This window comes from Bos indicus, chromosome 2 (assembly GCF_029378745.1).
Source record: "Bos indicus isolate NIAB-ARS_2022 breed Sahiwal x Tharparkar chromosome 2, NIAB-ARS_B.indTharparkar_mat_pri_1.0, whole genome shotgun sequence".
Taxonomy (NCBI): Eukaryota; Metazoa; Chordata; class Mammalia; order Artiodactyla; family Bovidae; genus Bos; species Bos indicus.
The window spans coordinates 18,531,520-18,551,657 of record NC_091761.1 but is presented as its reverse complement, the minus strand read 5'-3'; the positions used below and the strand labels follow the sequence as shown (position 1 = coordinate 18,551,657).

General features: G+C 41.2%; 1 protein-coding gene across 17 annotated transcripts in view; it reads left to right on the top strand.

Moving 5' to 3' along the window:
• The window catches only part of OSBPL6 (oxysterol binding protein like 6), a 216,125-nt gene that overhangs the window by 113,714 nt on the left and 82,273 nt on the right, over nucleotides 1-20,138 (top strand). For all 17 annotated transcript variants that reach the window (XM_070798890.1, XM_070798885.1, XM_070798868.1 and 14 more), the window contains one exon: nucleotides 15,373-15,632. In XM_070798890.1, the coding sequence (XP_070654991.1) occupies nucleotides 15,531-15,632 (102 nt within the window). In that variant the 5' untranslated portion in view covers nucleotides 15,373-15,530. The remainder of the gene's footprint in view (nucleotides 1-15,372; nucleotides 15,633-20,138) is intronic.

Below are 20,138 nucleotides of genomic sequence, written 5' to 3'. Positions count from 1 at the left end.
GTATTCTGGAGGGGTACCAGTTTTTAAAAATGCTGCTGAAGCCTTCTGAAATATCTGTTATTGGGAAGATAATGGGTAGTACATTAGGTAGGTGGCAGGTAGAGTAACTGTGTATGCAACCTAACCTATCAGGCAGTGCTTTGAAAGAATGACACTGTTGCCTCCATTCCTACTTCTAATGTACAACTCTTCACCTGGGAGAACAGAGCTTAATAATGCTCCAGGCCTCTAGAGCACCATTAGCAGCCTGGTGGGTCTTTTTTTAGGACAACCAGGAGGTTTTCTCTTGGGAATGTTGAACTTTGTACAGTCTTTCTCTCTAGCTGACTGATGAACAGATAGGGAACTCCAGTCTGCAAATCACTTGGGTTATTTTGAATTATCTTTGGGCAAATATAATAAAATCAAATAACTGGTGTGAGGGTGATTATCTTCAGGCAGACTGTGTGCATAGTCGACTGTACTTAATGTGTAGAATGGAGGCTTTAAGTCTTTATAATGATAAGCCCAGTAAACAATCTGAATGGATTTTGTGGCCCGTGATATCAGACTATAACGTTGAAAGTGACATAGTCCCCACCCTCGAAGATTGTGCAGGATCAATACAAATACACATAGTGCAGTGTGTGTTCAATATATATGCATATGTATAGAAATATTATAATATTTCTATTAGATTGATTTCTATTAGATTGAAGTGACAATTTTCTCTAGTAGATTAGGAAAAATTTTATAAAGAAAATGAAACCTGAGCACAAAATAATGTAAAATTATTGCCTGCATACTATATAAGTAATTATAGTTGATTATATTTATTATTATGTGCTTGTATACTAAGTTGCTTCAGTTGTGTCCAACTCTGTGTGACCTTACGGACAATAGCCTGTCAGACTCCGCTGTCCATGGGATTCTCCAGGCAAGAATACTGGAGTGAGTTGCCCTGCCCTTCTCCGAGGATCTTCCCAACCCAGGGATTGAACTCGTGTCTCGTATGTGTCCTGTAGTAACAGGCAGGTTCTTTACCACTAGCACCATCTGGGAAGCCCCACAGTGATCATACAAGGACATTTTTATTGTTGCAAAATATACATAAAATTTACCATTTTAATCATTTTTAAGCTTGCATTTCAGTGGCATTAAATGCATTCACATTGTTCTGTAACCATCACCCCCACTATGTAAAATATTCATTTTATGTATATATTGTTGATTCTCAAAGAATCAAACATAACAAAAAAAACCCTTGTAAGAAAACTCCTGTAAGTTATTTTATGTATATTTTACAAAAATAAAAAATGTTCTTGTATGATCAATTATGCACACAGTGTGTCTGAAGATAACCACACTTATGTCAGGTCTGGATGTTTGTGTGCTCCCTAAAATCCATGTTGAAACCCTAAGGTGATGGTATTAGAAGGTGGGGCCTTTGAGAGATGATTGAGTCATGAATGGAATTAGTTCCCTTATAAGAAACCCAGAGAGATCCCTTGCCTCCTCCTGCCATCTGAGGACACAGTGAGAAGAGAGCCACCTGTGCGCTAGAAGAGTATCTTCCAGTGCTGCGATCATAGACTTCCCAGCCTTCAGAACTGGGAGAAATCAGTGCTTTTGGTTATAAGTCACCCAGTATTTGGTTATAGCAGCCCAAAGGGACTTAGGCAAACCATTTTCTATTGCAAGAACTCTTTGATCTTCCGAACAGGGACCCTGTACCTATTAAACACTAACTCCATTTCCCTTGCCTCATAGACCATGGCAACCACCCTTCTGCTTTCTCTCTCTATTCACTTGACTACTCTAAGCATTTCATGTAGTACTTTACTAGATAGAATCATATCATATGGCTCCTTTTGTGTCCAGTTTGTATCACTTAGCATAACCTCTTCAAGTTTCATCCATGTTGTAGCATGTGTCAGAATTTCCTTCCTTTTGAAGGTTGAATAATATTTCATTCTGCAGACACACAATACTTTATATCACTTGACTTTATTGTGCTTTGCAGATACTGTGTCTTTTACAAATTGAAGGTTTGTGACAATCCTGCATGGAGCAAGGCTATTGGTGCCATTTTTCCAATAGCATTTGCTCACTTCATGTTTCTGTGTCGCCTCTTGGTAATTCTCACAGTGTTTCAAAGTTTTCCATAACTATTAGATTTGTTATGGTGGTCTGTGATCAACAATCTTTAATGTTACTATTGTAATTGGTTTTTATTTTGTATTTTTAAATTAAGGGATACGCTTTCTTTTAGACATAGTGCCGTGCTGTGCTTAGTCGCTCAGTTGTGTCCAATTCTTTGTGGCCCCATGGACTATAGCCCGCCAGGGTCCTCTGTCCATGGGGATTATCCAGGGAAGAATACTGGAGTGAGTTGCCATGCTCTCCTCCAGGGGATCTTCCCAACCCAGGGATTGAACCCAGGTCTCCCACATTGCAGTCAGGTTCTTCACCATCTGAGCCACCAGGGAAGCCCATGAATACTGGAGTGGGTAGCCTATGCCTTCTTCCAGGGGTTCTTCCTGACCCAGGAATCAAACCAGGGTCTCCTGCATTGCAGGCAGATTCTTTACCAGCTGAGCCAATAGGGAAGCCCAAGACACAGTGCTATTGCACACTTAATAGACTGCAGTATAATGTAAACATAATTTTTATATACACTGTGAAACCAAAAATTCATGTGACTCACTGTATGGCCATGGTCTAGATGATGTCATGCATGTCATGATCCTGTAGTATCTCTGAGTTATGCCTGTATGAATATACCACATTTTATCCATTTATTGTTTATCCATTTATTGATGAACTCTTGCTTCTAGCTTCTGGCTATTATGAATAATGATGTTACGAATATGAGAATACATATCTCAATTCCAATTGCTGCTCTCAGTTCTTTTGGGCAGATACCCTGAATTGGAATTATTGAATCATACGGTAATTCTGTTTTTAATTTTCTGGGGAGCCACCCTACCACATTCAGTGGCAGTTACCCCAGTTCTGCCTTCCCAGTAGCAATGCACCAGAGTTAATTCAGGAACATTTTTAACCTAAGCCATTTTGTTTGCTTTAGCCAGTTCTTTAGCATACCTCAACTCAGTACAGAAACTTGCTTTGACAGGAATTTGCTCTAGGGAACGGGACGTGAGCCCAGTACTCATGTCATTTGGTGCCTCAGCAAGAGTTTACTTGGATTTATGAATGATGATTCAAGGTCACAAAGCAGAGGCAAACATCTTTGATGTTTCCTGTTATTACCAAAAAGCCCTCACTCAGTACCTATTAGCAGTCATGGGAAACATTTCATAATATTATTTTTTCCATTAAAATATAAATTATGACATTACCAAGCTTCCTTTCAAAACAGATTAGCAAGGGTCAGAAACCAAATAATGAAGGAAAAAGTGGCTGGCAAAATTCTTGAAAATTTAGCACTGGTAAAATTATCAAGTGATGGTATCAAAGTGGTCTTGTCAGGAATGTCCATGGCATATGCTCCCATCAGAATCAAATGTCTTGTGATCTCATTATATTAAATATGTTGTACACCTTTTGTGCCATTTTTTTTTTTTTAAGTCAATTCATTTGTGCTTCTGAATCTTTTTTTTTTTTTTTTAATCATTCATTTCATTTTTGGCTGTGCTAGGTCTCGGCTGCTGCGTGGGCTTTTCTCTAGTTGAGGAGAGCGGGGAATACCCTCTAGTTGTGGTGCCCAGGCTTCTCAGTGTGGTGGCTTCTCTTATTACAGAGCACGGGCCCTAGAGTGCCAGCTTCGGCAGTTGCTGTGGGTGTGCTCAGCAGTTGTGGCCCTCCGGCTCTAGAGCACAACTGTGGTGCATGGACTTAGTGGCTCTGCAGCATGTGGGATCTTCCCAGACCGGGGATCAAACCCGTGTCTCCTGCATTGGCAGGCGGATTCTTTACCACTGAGCCACCAGGGAAGCCCCTGTGCCATTTTTTTAAAGTTCTTTATTTATTTATCTTTTTTGGCTGTGCTGGGTCCTCACTGCAGTGCACCGACTTTTCTCTAGTTGCAGAGAGTGGGGCCTCCTTTCTAGTTGTAGGGCATGACTTCTCATTGCAGCATCTTCTCTTGTTGTCAAGCACACCCTCTAGGCACTCGGACTTCTCGCAGCTCAGTAGTCGCTGTTCGAGGGTTCTAGAGTATAGGCTCAGTAGTTATGGCACATGGACGTATTTGCTCCTGGACACGTGGAATTCTCCATGACCAGGGATCTACCCAAGTCCCCTGTACTGGAGGTCAGATGCTTAACCACGGGACCACCAGGGAAGTACCCCATGTTTTTTTTAAACCTGTACTAATGACAATGCTTTTAAAAATATGAACCCCCAAGGGCGTACTATTTTAGCTGTTTGATAATCTACTGAAAACTGTTGACTGTCTCCTGAGTATTATAAAATGCACACTTTTCAGATCATTCCTGGGGTTTAAAGAATACACTAAACCTTTAATGAACCCAGGCTAGGAACCTCTGTAAACGTGTATTGTGTCATCAGTAGTACCGCCAGGCTGATTTGTTGCTCGTGCATGTGTGCTCAGCTGTGTCCAACTCTTTGAGACCCTATGGGCCATAGCCCACCAGGCTCCTCTGTCCTTGGGATTCTCCAGGCAGCAATACCAGAGTGGGTGGCCATGCCCTTCTCCAGGGGATCTTCCCGACCCGCGGATTAAACCCCCATCTCTCATGTCTCCTGGCAGGCAGGTTCTTTACCACTGGCACCACCTGGGGAGCCCAGGTTACGTGTAAACAGTGGTGAAAGAATTTGTTGCATGGGCTTTGATGTCAAATAGATTCGAAAACCACCATGAGGACTCTGTTTAATAAACTTCCTCAGCTGTTTTTCATCTGTGTACTATGAATCACAAGAGAGTTCCTGAGAATGTATGGAAAGTGCTTGGCACGCAGGCCTGGCATGTGGTAAGAGCCTGATATTTTTTATTGGTGTTTTCCTCTGACATGATAGAGAAAGCTGGAAAAGAGGTAGGTGATCTTTTTTTTTAGGACTCCAACCTCAAATAATATATATATATATATATATATATATATATTTTTTTTTTTTACTCATTGATAATTCTCTGAAAGGCTGTTTGTTTTATCAATTAGAAGATGTTCAAAGGAGAAGGATTGCTTGGGGAAAGAGTATAAAAGGTAGTTTGGTTCTTCAGAATAAGGAAGTATTCCCTGATCTCTTTATGATTAGCAATTTTTGGAAGTTCTGAGAACAATTCAGTGCATCATGCCCCAAGCTCAACAAAACCTAAAATAGGAGGAAAGAACTTTCCATGTTCCTAGAATATAAATTTCGTGCCAAGTACAAAATTAAAACTAGATTAGAAAGAATATATAATTATTAAATCTAGGGACATGTATCCCAAGTAGAGAATACCTCAGCCCAAGTTACATTTCTCAAATAAAGACATTATTATATTAGAGCTTAATAGAGATCATGGGCTTCCCTGGTAGCTCAGTGGTAAAGAATCTGTCTGCCAATGAAGGAGACATGGGTTCCATTCCTGATCTGGGAAGATCCCACCTGCCTCAGAGCAACTGAGCTCATGCGCCACAACTTTATAGGCATAAAAAATATAAAATAAAATATATTTTAAATTTTTAAAATAAATTTTAAAATTGAAAGCTGTCTTTAATATCGGTTAGGTTCACAGCAAAATTGAGCAGAAAGCACAGAGTTCCCCCACCCCCCACAAACACATAGCCTCGCCCATTATCAGTGTCCCACCCCAGAGTAGTTTAATCAGTGGACCTATACTGACGAGTCCAGAGTTTACTGTAGGGTTCGCTCTTGGTCTTGGCAGTCTATGAGTTTTGACAAACGTGCTTTATGTTGACCATTATAGCGTCATACAGAAGAGTTTAACTGCCCTAAAAATCCTCCGTGCTCCACTTCATGCAGCCAGTGATCTTTTTTTCTGTCTCCATAGTTTTGCCTTTTCCAAAATGTCATGTAAATGAAATTATACAGTATGTATTCTTTTCAGATTGGCTTATTTAACTTAAAAATGAAGATGCATATGTGTGTGTGTGTGTATGTGTATTTTGTAACCTTTTTTTTTTCCTGGTTGATTTTCATTTGATTCTCTCATTCATTTTACTTGGATGTTTTTATTTTTCACAAGTTAGTACTCTGAAAACAGTGTCAATAGGACAACAGCCAGCATCATTATTTTGTTGCTGACATCAATGGAAATGGTAATCATCTTTTACCATTAAGCTTGATACTGGGTTGGAGTCTGTGTGTGTGTGTGTGTGTATGTACAGAAGAACACAAACATATAAAAGCAGGTGTTCCAGTATTTGTTAGGAGTTCATAATATTTGGAAATATATATTAAGTAGATGGCGTACCTTTTAAGTCAAGATGATTGTAGAATATTATAACTTTGACTTATTATTTTAGTTGTTTATTATAGATTGCAACAATCATCTCATAATTTAGTGTCTTCTGTCCCTTGGCTATATACTTTTTATAGCCTTGTTTCTATATTTATGGTTCCTGTTTTCTTTATTTAAAAGTGAAATATAAATAAATAAAATGGTTAAACTGATAAATCCAAGAGTAATTATAGTTACTTTCCCTATATTTATCTTGAAGGGCTGGGTGACACAGAACACTGTTGTTGTTGGGTTGCTAAATCGTGTCCAGCTCTTTTGTGACCCCACAGACTGTAGCCCACCAGGCTCGTCTGTCCGTGGGATTTCTCAGGCAAGTATACTGGAGTGGGTTGTCAGTTTCTTCTCGTGGGGATCTTCCCAACCCAGGGATTGAACCTGTGGTTCTTGCACCTCCTGCATTGCAGGCAGGTGGTCCCCGCTGAACCACCAGGGAAGAACATAGATTTGTCTTATTCATTTATTATGTAAAGAGCCTTTAGAGTGTGGGGAGGGATGAGAGTCTTGTATGGTCACAAGTAGAGAGTTTGTTTCTGTACTCATTCCTTTTAGTTTTGTAAATGACTGCACGAGAGGCCAGCTTGGGGATTGGAAGCTATATTTTGAGGGTGCGCTGGGACATGTCCATGATGCTTATCAGAAGGCAAGGTTAAGGGAGGCAGCAGAGGGCAAAGTACCTATGGCCTTGCTGTGCTGGGAGAACTGTGCCTCCATGGTCTCTGAAAGCTCGTAATCTGTGACCAGCCTTTTCCCTAGGCCTCTCGCCCCCTTCCTCTCCAGCTTGGAGGAAACTGGTGGAGCTTCCCAGACTTCCTTCCTGTGACACCACTTGACTGTCTTGAGAAGGGCAGTCACATGTTGGTTTTCACCTATTCTGGTTTTGTCCTGAGTTAAATGATTCCTTAGATTTTATCACATGTGGTGGCCACTATTCCCTAGAATGAGTAATAATGGTCTTTTTCTTTTTTAATCCTTTTAATCATTTTCTAGGAAAACCCTTATCAGATCTCACACTGCCATCTTTCCTGGAAGTCTGCAGCTTGCCCTCTTGAAATCAGTCCTCGATTTTCTTTTCCTCATCTGTAGATTAATGACCTTAGAAATAAAGCTTTCCTACCCTTTCTCTTTAAGGAAAAAAAAAGCTGTAATATATAATGATATTGTAATGAGTACAGTATATAATGGCAATGGGCATTCATTGCAATGGTGATGATCCTGATAGAAAATAATTTATTCCACCCAGCAGTACAATGATATTTACCTTGATAAGGTCAGTTGATAAGAATGTCCTACCCCAGGTGGCTGGTGTCTAGAATTACCTAATGAGGCTCCTCCTAATTCTCTATAAACAGTCATGCAAATCCAGAAAGACAAGCTATCCGTATCGCAAACACTAACATAAAACAGAGTCTAATGTCAAAATGTTGAGGACTAGACCCCAGTTCCAGGGGATCTGACATTGAGGAAAGTCTAGCCAGGGCCTGATTATGACGAACCTCAGCTGGTCTTGAGGAGAAGGAGACGACTTGCAAAGGGAAGAAAAATCTTTGCTTTACTCAGTCTGTCCTCGCACTTAGAGCTCCCAGTTGGCCCCAGAGAGAAAAAGTCCTGTCAGCTCTTCCCTATTGCTCTAGAATCCTAAGTACAGTTCTGCAACACTCCAGATTAAATCACCAAGTTGAAATGAGGATTCAGAGGAGAATTTTTTTATTTTGGGTGGGGGGTGGGGGGAAGGTAGCGGCAGGAGGAGAGGCTGATATTGCAAGGGAAGACTTGAAAGATACTGTTTTACTCTTGACTCCGTCACTTGCAGACCCCAGGTTCCACTATGATTTAGACTTAAAGGGGGGATCAGGCTTCCCTCGTACTGTTTTACTCTTGACTCCGTCACTTGCAGACCCCAGGTTCCACTATGATTTAGACTTAAAGGGGGGATCAGGCTTCCCTCGTACTGTTTTACTCTTGACTCCGTCACTTGCAGACCCCAGGTTCCACTATAATTTAGACTTAAGGGGGGATGAGGCTTCCCTCGTACTGTTTTACTCTTGACTCCGTCACTTACAGACCCCAGGTTCCACTATAATTTAGACTTAAGGGGGGATGAGGCTTCCCTGGTGGCTTGGACGGTAAAGAATCTACCTGCAATGCAGGAGACCCAAGTTCAGTCCCTGGTTTGGGAAGATTCCCTGGAGAAGAGAATGGCTACCCACTCCAGTATTCTTACCCGAGAAATTCCATGGACAGAGGCTGGCAGCCTACAGTCCATGGGGTCACAAGGAGTCAGACACAACTGAGTGACTAAGTACACAGTACAAAGGAGAAAGGGGGGATTCCCTCGTGGGCCAGTGGTTAGGATTCCGTACTTCCACTGAAAGGGGCGTAGGTTTGATTCCTGGTCAAGGAACTAAGATCCTGGAAGCCGCATGGTGCAGCCAAAAAAAAAAAAAAAAGGGAGAGAGAGAGAAACTTAAAGGAGTTAATTCTATTTATATAGAATTTTAAATAGAATAGAACAAATAGAATTTTAAAGGGAGAATTGAATCTTCCAAATTAAGGACAAATATAAAAGTCAATTAAAACCATGGAAAAGTCAGTAGTATAAAGAAAGGCAGATTACATAGGAAAAGTTGTCAAGCATTAAAGGAAACAAAGACAAACCAAAAAATATAGCATAAAATGGTATGGCAGGGGTAAGGTGAGCTATTAGTGAAACAGTAAATAGAAATGGGGAAAGCTGAAATTCGTTTTTTTTAAACAACCCAACATGATTATTTCTAACAGGAACACATAATACAAAACTGTAGAAAGTTTAAAAGCATGGACAAATCTCATTAATTACAAACAGAAAAAAAAAAAAAAAAAAGCAAATGGTATCAAATAAAGTAAAACAAAGAGGGTGATTTTGTAATAATCAAAGGTGGAAATATATACTTACCATGAACTCTTCTATAATAAATCTCATTGTTTCAGAATAGACTGAATACAGTCTAAATGTCCCACTATAAGGATGGTGGAATGTATTGTGTTATATCTGTGTGGTGGCCTTATGCATTCATTCTCAGTTGTTATATCTGATTCTTTGCACCTCATGGACTGCAGCCTGCCAGGCTCCTCTGTCCATGGGGTTTTCCTGGCAAGAATACTGGAGTGGGTTGTCATTTTCTTCTCCAGGGGATCTTCCTGATCCAGGGATTGAACCCACATCTCCTGCATAGGCAAGCAAGTTCTTAAGCCCTATGGTAAATACAATACATCATATTACTGTGTCCAAGTAATCACTGAGAGAATTATACTTCCATGCCTCATAGACTTCAGTTTGTCCATATGACTTGCTTTGGCCAAAAAAAATTGTGAGTTTAAGTAGCATGTCCTGCCTACAAGCAAAAGCTCTAAGAACTTGTGGTCTAATGGTTTTGCCATGGCTCTTTTCCTCCTTCATATGGGGTTGTTAGGCCTGGGATGAAGAGAATGTAGAGTAGCCAACCTCTAATGGACATGTAAATGGGAGAGAAATAAACCTTTCTTGTAAGCCCTTGAGATTTTGGAGTTCTCTGTTACCGCATCACAACTTAGCCTGGGGTAAGTTGTCCCCAGTTTCAAATGTTTTTCTGAACACGCGTGATGTATGATACCTGTAAACAGCAAGTCCTAAAAGTCTTCCCTGCCACCTTTTGCTGTCGTTAGATCCATAGGTCATAAATCTGCTTTTTATGTCACTCACTGTAAATGCAAGTGTTATAGCACTTAGAAACAATTGTAGTGATCCCACTGATATGTGAGGGAGGAATAAGACAGGAAAATTAGATGTTAGGTTCTTGAATTGCTGTTATTTTCAGCCACAATACTTTTCTCATTGAGTATAGGAATTATGTTGGTGTTGACTTTAAAATCTGTGATCTAAAATAGGGCTAGAATTTTGTCTAGGTGATTTCTAAATATGTGCTTTGACAGAGATGAAATAAGTATTAATGTCACAACATTTCTTACATTCTAGGAATAAAGAATAAATAGATGCAACCTACCAAAGAGTTTACATTTACTTTTGTCAGTGCATTTTGAAATTGAGCATTAATCAGACACTTGATTTATAATCAAATTGGAATGATCATTAAAGGTCATCTCATTCAACCTTATATTAGGTACTTGAAACTATTTTTTAAAGAAGATTTTTAAAAATAATAGAAACAGCAATGCATGCATGCTTAGTTGGTCAGTTGTGTCTGACTCTTTGCGACCCTTTGAACTGTTGTCCACCAGAATCCTCTGTCCATGGGATTTTTCAGGCAAGAGTACTGGGGTGGGTTGCCATTTTCCTCCTCCAGGGGATCTCCCCGACCCAGGGATCCAACCAGGCATCTCCTGTGTTTCCTGCCTTGCAGGCAAATTCTTTACTGGCTGAACTCTCAGGGAAGCCCAGAAACAACAGTAACCTCAAAAACAATTCATGGAATGAATTAAATTCTCTTACTTACTTTTTCTTCATTCTTGACATTATTTGATATATTCATAATTATAATTCAACCAAAAATGCTGCCCTTTCTTCAAAGACAAGTTACTCTGAAAATATCATTTTAAATTAAAACAAAAACCAAAGTATTAGCATTGATGTTAATGAGGAAAGTGTAGTTGGATGCTATTAGGGGAAAAAGAAAAGTACATCAGAGGAAATGTTGGCCCTTGATGTAGGTTGGGTTAAATTTACTTCCAAATGGATAAGAGTTTAACGAGTTAGGTTGTCTCAGCATCATCCCTTGGGGCACTTGAGAACATCACAGAGCCTCCATGCTTTTTGCTTGGGTATCAGCATCTACTTTTAAAGCTTCTTGGGCCAGTAGGCAAAGTACTTCATATCAAGAATTTGAGCAGTGTTCTTGCTTTCTGTTTGCTGGCACCAGAGCTTGGCTTGAGAACATTTATTAGACTACCTCATAAAAGAGAAGGATTAGCTGATCGTCTTGTAAGTGTTGACTTATTACTGCCTCTTGCCAGTACTAAACAAAACGTGATCTCAAGCCAAAGAGCGAGCTCTACAGCTCTTTACATGTCTCTTAGTCCAAACACTAGTTTTGTTTCAAGAGAAAGTCTTCCAATTTGGGGGATAAGTAGATTTTGTTTTTCCTGTGGTGAGAATGGCGTTGAAATCTTGTGAAAGGACCACAAGTCAAGTCCGATTTTCCGAGTGTATAGTCACTTGCCTTTTACTTATTGGGATTGTTCTTTCAAATATTCTCTATAGCCAGCTGACCATTAAAATCCTGATTACATTTGAGATCACATGATCAGTTAACATAATGTTGCAGGTTTTAACCATATAATGATAGGCTTTATGAAATTTAATTTATTTGCGCTTGCAGAGTTTACATGATCTATATGTAAGTTGCTTGATATATTTGTATTGTTAACATAATCTATTAAACATTCTTCTCCAGCCTGAATTTCTCTGAACTCCAGACGCATGTGTTTGCCTCCATTTGAATGCCTCTGTTGGGCCTCTCTGCTAATGCACCTGAAACTATACTCATGACCTGCTGTCGATCCTGATTGCCTTTGGCCAGCTCTCGCTTGGAATACCAGAGACCTGGGAATCATCCTGAGACCTGCTGTTTCCCCCTCCTTGTGTGTGTGTGTGTTAGTCACTCAGTAGTGTCTGACTCTTTTGCGACCCCATGAATTAAGCCCGCCAGGCTCCTTTGTCCATGGAATTCTCCAGGCAAGAATACTGGAGTGGCTTGCCACTTTCTCCTTCAGGGGATCTTCCCAACCCAGGGATTGAACCCAGGTGTCCCATGCTGCAGGTAGATTCTTTACTGTTTGAGGTCCCAGGGAAGCCCTTCCTGCCCCTTATCGAGACACAACTGCCAGGACCAGGTGCAGAGTGGTCCTGCCACCTCTCTGGTTCATCATCTAGATCAGATCAGTCGCTCAGTTGTGTCTGACTCTTTGCGACCCCATGAATCGCAGCACACCAGGCCTCCCTGTCCATCACCAACTCCCGGAGTTCACTCACACTCACGTCCATCGAGTCAGTGATGCCATCCAGCCATCTCATCCTCTGTCGTCCCCTTCTCCTCTTGGCCCCAATCCCTCCCAGCATCAGAGTCTTTTCCAATGAGTCAACTCTTCGCATGAGGTGGCCAAAGTACTGGAGTTTCAGCTTTAGCATCATTCCTTCCAAAGAAATCCCAGGGCTGATCTCCTTCAGAATGGACTGGTTGGATCTCCTTGCAGTCCAAGGGACTCTCAAGAGTCTTCTCCAATACCACAGTTCAAAAGCATCAATTCTTTGGTGCTCAGCCTTCTTCACAGTCCAACTCTCACATCCATACATGACCACGGGAAAAACCATAGCCTTGACTGGACGAACCTTTGTTGGCAAAGTAATGTTTCTGCTTTTGAATATGCTATCTAGGTTGGTCATAACTTTCCTTCCAAAGAGTAAGCGTCTTTTAATTTCATGGCTGCAGTCACCATCTGTAGTGATTTTGGAGCCCAGAAAAATAAAGTCTGACACTGTTTCCACTGTTTCCTCATCTATTTCCCATGAAGTGATGGGACCAGATGCCATGATCTTCGTTTTCTGAATGTTGAGCTTTAAGCCAACTTTTTCACTCTCCTCTTTCACTTTCATCAAGAGGCTCTTTAGTTCCTCTTCACTTTCTGCCATAAGGGTGGTGTCATGTGCATATCTGAGGTTATTGCTGTTTCTCCCGGCAATCTTGATTCCAGCTTGTGTTTCTTCCAGCCCAGCGTTTCTCATGATTTACTCTGCATATAAGTTAAATAAACAGGGTGACAATATACAGCCTTGACGTACTCCTTTTCCTATTTGGAGCCAGTCTGTTGTTCCATGTCCACTTCTAACTGTTGCTTCCTGACCTGCATACAAATTTTCCAATTGGGCTTCCCTTATCTTCTTTACTTCCCCATTCTGGTTCTGCTCATGGCTGCCAAAGTGATCTTTTTAGCATACAAATCTGGTTATACCTCACCTCTTTATGGTCTCTTAGACTTAGGATATGGAGAAGGCAATGGCACCCCACTCCAGTACTCTTGCCTGGAAAATCCCATGGATGGAGGAGCCTGGTAGGCTGCAGTCCATGGGGTCACTAAGAGTCAGACATGACTGAGCGACTTCACTTTCACTTTTCGGTTTCACGCATTGGAGAAGGAAATGGCAACCCACTCCAGTGTTCTTGCCTGGAGAATCCCAGGGATAGGGGAGCCTGGTGGGCTGCCGTCTATGAGGTCACACAGAGTCGGACACGACTGCAGTGACTTAGCAGTAGCAGTAGCAGACTTAGGATAAAAATCTGAGTGCTGAATGTGCCCTACAGGAATTGAACTCTGCTCTTCTTTGACCCTCATGTCACTGTCTCCATGTGTTCTGATTGTATTTGACCAGCATGAATTCCTAGATCACACCCAGTTGGACACCCAGACACCTGGCTAACTCCTTGTCATCTTTCAGATCTCAGGTCAAACCCCCCTGCACAGGGATACCTCTGACCTCCTGACCCAGTGAGTTCCCCTTGCCGTGTGTCCTCCTAATACCCTATGTATCTTCATCCTTTTTTTTGATTTTTCGCATTGACCGTCTCTGCCCCTGGACTGAAAAGTTCAGGTCTCACTTTTCTTCAGCCTAAAGATTGATATCTCTTCATCATTAGCAGGTTTTTTTGTTTGTTTGTTTCTGATTTGTGCTAAAGTACTTACCCAAGGGTCTATGCTTCCTTCAAGGTATTTAGATTGGGCCTGGAACTTGGCCTTCCACTTGATTAGAAGAGGACAAAGTTCACTTTAGTTGTCAGTCTTTGGGGACACAGATTGTTGTATAAGCTTTTCATCTTACACTATCATGCTTACCTTAAAAAACTTTTTTCCCCAGCAACCCGTGTTGCCAGTTGAACAACAGGGACAAGTGTTTAGCCATAGTAGTTACAGTGCAGACTTTTCCTTATATGAATACAAATGAAAAATGACGTGGTTCTCGGCTGTGGATAACTGGAGCAACTCCATCATTTCCCCAGTCCCAGGACATGCCTGTCAGCCTGCAGATGCTTGTGAGCCTGTTGGTGTTGAGAATCACGCGTAGGTGTGCTATGGTCTTGAAGTACAGATAATGGTGCACATGTGTATCCCTTACGTTCAGTTCAGTGCAGTCACTCAGTCGTGTCCGACTCTTTGTGACCCCATGGACTGCAGCACGCCAGGCCTCCCTGTCCATCACCAACTCCCGGAGTTCACTCAGACTCATGTCCATTGAGTCGGTGATGCCATCCAACCATCTCATCCTCTGTCATCCCCTTCTCCTCCTGCCTTCAATCTTTCCCAGCATCAGGGTCTTTTCAAATGAGTCAGCTCTTTGCATCAGGTGGCCAAAGTATTGGAGTTTCAGCTTCAACATCAGTCCTTCCAGTGAACATTCAGGACTGATTTCCTTTAGGATGGACTGGTGTATCCCTTGATCCTTCCCAAACATTGGATCATATGATGCACGAAATGCATCAACTCTTTTCACTTTTGTCACAGACTTCTTTGTGTTGGATTTAACTGTCACATGTATAAAATGACTGAACTAAACTGGTAACAGATATGGACGGTGCTCCCATTATAATCCCTTGAGCAGGGGAAATTGCATTTCAGGGGAACCAACTGATGAACTTTGGCATGAAGATCCAGAACATAACATTGTAATTTGCTTTAAAACAATGAGAATACAGTGGAAGAATATCACTTTAACATATGGTCTCTTCCTGTTTTCCATGTTGACAGATGTTTGTTACATATTAACACTTTTATCCTCTACCTTAAAATCTAGAAGAAATAATATTTAGTAATATGTCAGAGTTCTTCCTCTCATGTTTGTTTCCTAAATAAAATGATTTTAATGTAATGTTTTTTAAAATCATTTACATGAGGTTTTTTTTGTTTGTTCATTTTATTTTTAGGTGTTTGGGACACCCTCAATATTTGTCTCCTCTTTTCTAATGAAACCTGATTCATGAAATGGACTAAAGCTGAAAAAAATCACCTGCTTCTTTGTCTGCGAATTTGAAACACAATTGGCATGGTCTTCAGTGCGTTCAACTAGACTGTAACTGCAGCTATGAGTTCAGACGAGAAGGGCATATCCCCTGCTCACAAAACATCCACCCCCACCCATAGAAGTGCCTCCTCTTCGACGTCCTCCCAGAGGGACAGTAGGCAGGTAAGAGAAGAGTATAAAGTATGTTTTGTTATTTTGGAGCAACTGTAGTAACATCAGGATATGATGGGATTGCTAATTAACTCTGAAACTTTTGTTGTGAAGATTTTTTATTCCCCAGGAAAACTCACTGTGTTCTGTAGATCTGCCTGATGATGTCATGAAGATCTTGCTCTTGATTTTCTATAATTGAGAATCCTTTTTCAGAGTACAAGCCACAGGAAGAGTGGCTAAGTGAAGCCCTCAGTGTTCTCCCCATGTCTGTACCTGGAGGCAGAAGGTGGCTTCTGGAACATGAATGTTCTGCTATTTCTTCTTCACTTGCAGAAGTTGAAAGGGACTTGGCATCTTCCGACAGGTCTCTCATTGGTCTGCTGTGCATGAACTTCTGTTTGGAGTTTCATGGAATCTGGTAACAGATTCAGGAATGAGGTTACAAATATAATTATAGAATCAAGAAATTGAAGTCAATAGAGAAATTAAATTATTATTGCTTAATTATTCCATGTAGCTCATTCTGTAAATTATTTTTGTTTACAGGATACTTTATTACTACTTTGGACTTCCCTGGTGGCTCAGCTGGTAAAGAATCCACCTGCAATGCAGGGGACCTGGATTCAATCCCTGGGTTGGGCAGATCCCCTGGAGAAGGGAACGGCTACCCACTCTAGTATTCTGACCTGGAGAATTCATAGTCCATGGGGTTGCAAAGAATCAGACACTACTGAGCCGTTTTTACTTTATTACTACTTTAGTGGCTATTATACAGACAAGGTTGTATGGAGGTTAGTCATATGTATACGCTTCTTTGTCAAGACAGGTGAATTTTTTTGCCCAGCACTTAACTGAATATTATTTGCCATTATAATGTTATCTTGTGATAGACTTTCACAATAAGCAGATGTTAACTTTTTCTAAAAGCTTTCCTTTTGGGGGACATCCAGTTAGCGAACATTATTGTGCAGTTTTTTCTCTCCTATTTTATATGTTCAGAGTATTTTGCTTAGTTTGATATTTTTCTAGTTTGCTAGAAGTGCACACCTCAGTTATCTGATATTCTGTAATACAGACTTGGGCCTTGAGATGCCAGTTCCACATGAGAATTCCTTCTTCTAGATGGTAGGAATGCACTTCTGGAGATGTTCCTTAGAGAGCCTTCAGTCTACAGATTCCCACTCCGAACTCCCTTTCCTATTTCTAGCAAGAAATTGCAGGGGAATTCAAAGAGGACATCTATGTTCTGTTCATTAGAAGCAGTTATGTCATTAGCTGAATCTGTGATTACACAAAGTTATAATGTTCATTACATCTTTAGAGTTTAAAAAAAGTAAGAGTACTATGAATGAAAACACATTTAAATTAAATTACTACTGCACACGGAGATGCTTTCTTTTTTTTTTTTTTTTAAACTACAACTCTCAAGAAGCCCAGTGGCGCCGCCAGCGCTGTGTGGCGGGAGTGCCCTCCGAGGCTCCGCCTTCCTCGGCTAGTGGAGGTAGTTTTCCCGCGGATGGGTCGATGCTTTCTAAGTTTGCAATTTCATGCTACCCTTCACCTGCCTCTGGCCTCTCTTGTCATGGCTTCTCTATTTTCCCCTTGCCCTGAGCATTTAAATTGAGAGGAATTTTAAGCAGTGTGGCCTCCTGGCTGCTGAGGGAAGGAAGGGATCAACCCTGCTCACCCTGGAGAACTATAGCAAATGGAAGAGACTGCTGACTGTTGCAGAAACATCTGTCAGGCTTAGTTGAACTGCCTGTTTTACCTGAGCTCAGGGGTGAGCATGCAAAAAAAACAGGGCGGAACTGAGACTCTGATCCACCAGAGGAGGTTTGGAGGTGGAATGTGTGACTCCTGGCTGGCTTGTGGATAGAAGGTTTTATGATGGGAATAAAATAGCATGCCTGATAATGCATTCTAGAAAAATAAGAAACATTCAAATGGTTATTCTTCTTCAAGGAAAGAGTTTATTTTCATTCCTGTTTATCTCAGCAGGGGAAACTCTCCCAAGTACTTTCTCCCCTGGTTCCTTCCTGCCTCCTGTTTTGTATCTGTTTATCTGCCTCAAGGGAGAGGAGAATAAAGAACCATTCCAGTTCTTTTCCCTCCATGTCTCATCACTTGTTAAAATCTTGTATTAGCTTAAGGAAATCAGAAAATGTGAGTGATCTTGTGACAGACTATGATGTAGTAGTTTTTAATGCATCTATTTTTTTTGTGATGGCTGTTTTCATGGTGAAGGACGTAGAGAAAATGATGAATTGGTCTTCATTGAATGTTACCATTCTCCTGATTGACTGACATCTATGTTCAGTTCAGTTCAGTTGCTCAGTCGTGTCCAACTGTTTGCGACCCCATCGCAGCACGCCAGGCCTCCCTGTCCATCACCAACTCCCAGAGTTCACTCAAACTCACGTCCATCAAGTCAGTGATGCCATCCAGCCATCTCATCCTCTGTCATCCCCTTCTCCTCCTGCCCCCAATCCCTCCCAGCATCAGGGTCTTTTCCAATGAGTCAGCTCTTCTCATGAGGTGGCCAAAGTATTGGAGTTTCAGCTTCAGCATCAGTCCTTCCAATGAACACCCAGGACTGGTCTCCTTTAGGATGGACTGGTTGGATCTCCTTGCAGTCCAAGGGATTCTCAAGAGTCTTGTCCAACACCACAGTTCAAAAGCATCAGTTCTTCGACGTCTATGTAGATGGTGTCAAATTGCAAAGTCCATCCCTGTTTCTCTCCTAAACTGATCATACACACAAAGGCTCTAGCACATAGTACATGCCATACAGTGGTGACTTTCTGCACATTATTTGCCTGCCCTTCCCAACTTCTAGTTCCAGGTCGTGAATTACTTGATTGGGCATTTCTACTTAATTGTGTCATTATCACCCTAAATCAGTGTGTATAAACCAGTTTACTATCAGGATAATCATTCTCGTGTAGACTCAAGGCCAAAGTCATTTCTTTCTTCTTTGTTTCTCCCACATTCAGTAGGTTAACAAGTCCCACTGATTATTTCCTCCTTCATAATATCATTCTTTCTTTCTAGTCTCACTGCTCATTTCCTAGCCTAGATTCTCATCACCTCACCCTGGGGTCCTGCAGAGTACTCATGCTTCACTGATTCCTTGTGGCCTCCTGAGCTCAAATTTCCTGAATCTGGAAGATTCATGCTCAAATTATTTCAAAGACTTTCAGTTCCCTGCATGATATATGATTACTTTATATCAAGAGACCACCATGATTGGATCCAGCCGCAGTCTCTTATTTTCCTCCCAACCTGTACAGTCTTGTCTGCTCATGGCTCCCAAAACTTCCTTATCTCCATCCCTGCTCCTGACTTTCCTGCATGGATTCCCACCACCCTCCTCTCAACTCAATACCTCCTGTGCTTCAAGGACTAGTTAAGTGACACTCTCACTGGCCACTAACCCATGCTGACCTTTCCTTTCTCTGAGCTTTATAGAACTTTTTGACAACATTTGACACTTCCTTGTTATCTTTTTATGTACTGATCTCCTCAACTATATTGCAAGCTCTTTTAAGGAGACTTCACAGTCTGATTCTTCAGAGACAAGCCTTGCACCTCAAGTATTTTAATGTATCCTAGAGGATATTTTTAAAGATCTGCAACAATATTAGTCTTGTCTTTTTATTACAGATTTTCCAATCCAGATTTATTTATCCTCATAGATGAGTATAAACAAAGAACATCTGCCAACTGCATAGTAGTAATTGGCTGCCCTTCCTGTCACTGAATTATGTAGCCCAACCAGTGAAGGAGGGAGAGGAGATGGGAAATGAAGTGATTTGGTGCCCCTGTGGTTTCACTAATGTTTCTTCACCAATGAAAAGGTCAGGGTCCCACTTAGTATTTAACAATTTGGAAGACTTTAGTAACTGCTCCATTTACACTTTGTTCAAGACTGATATCAGATGTTAGAACAGCTAACAGAATTGGCTGTATCTGTGTATATGTGTGTTTGTGTGTTCAACTATGGTTCTGAAAATGCAAGAAATACACTCCCTAAATTTTTAGGAGAGGAAATAGGTTGATTAGATGTCTAGGACTTTTGCATAACCAGCATTTCCCAAAGTATGGTCCAAGGAATGCTTATCCCTTGAAATGTTGCATGAAAAGAGGGTTCTGCTGTCAGATAGATTAGAGAAATGCTAAACCCAGTCATTTTTTGCAATTAATAAAGACACCAATAAGTCCTGTAGCCAGAACTTGATTTAACTGAGCACTTCTCGAATGTGATAGATTGTGGAGCTTTTTTATTTCCCTAATGTTTGGTTGTTGAAAGTCCAGATTCTTCTTTCTGTTTCGAAATGGGAAGGTAAAGGAACACTGGGCCCGGATCCCAAATGGCAGCACTAGACTGGGCTCAGGGTTGGCTTCCCCTTTAGATGAGGCATTTGCTCTCTCATCAGCCACAGTCTCTTCCTCTCCTTACTGTATTGCAATATTTTGTGTTTCCTGCCTGGCCCCTGAGAGCATTTGAATTCATGA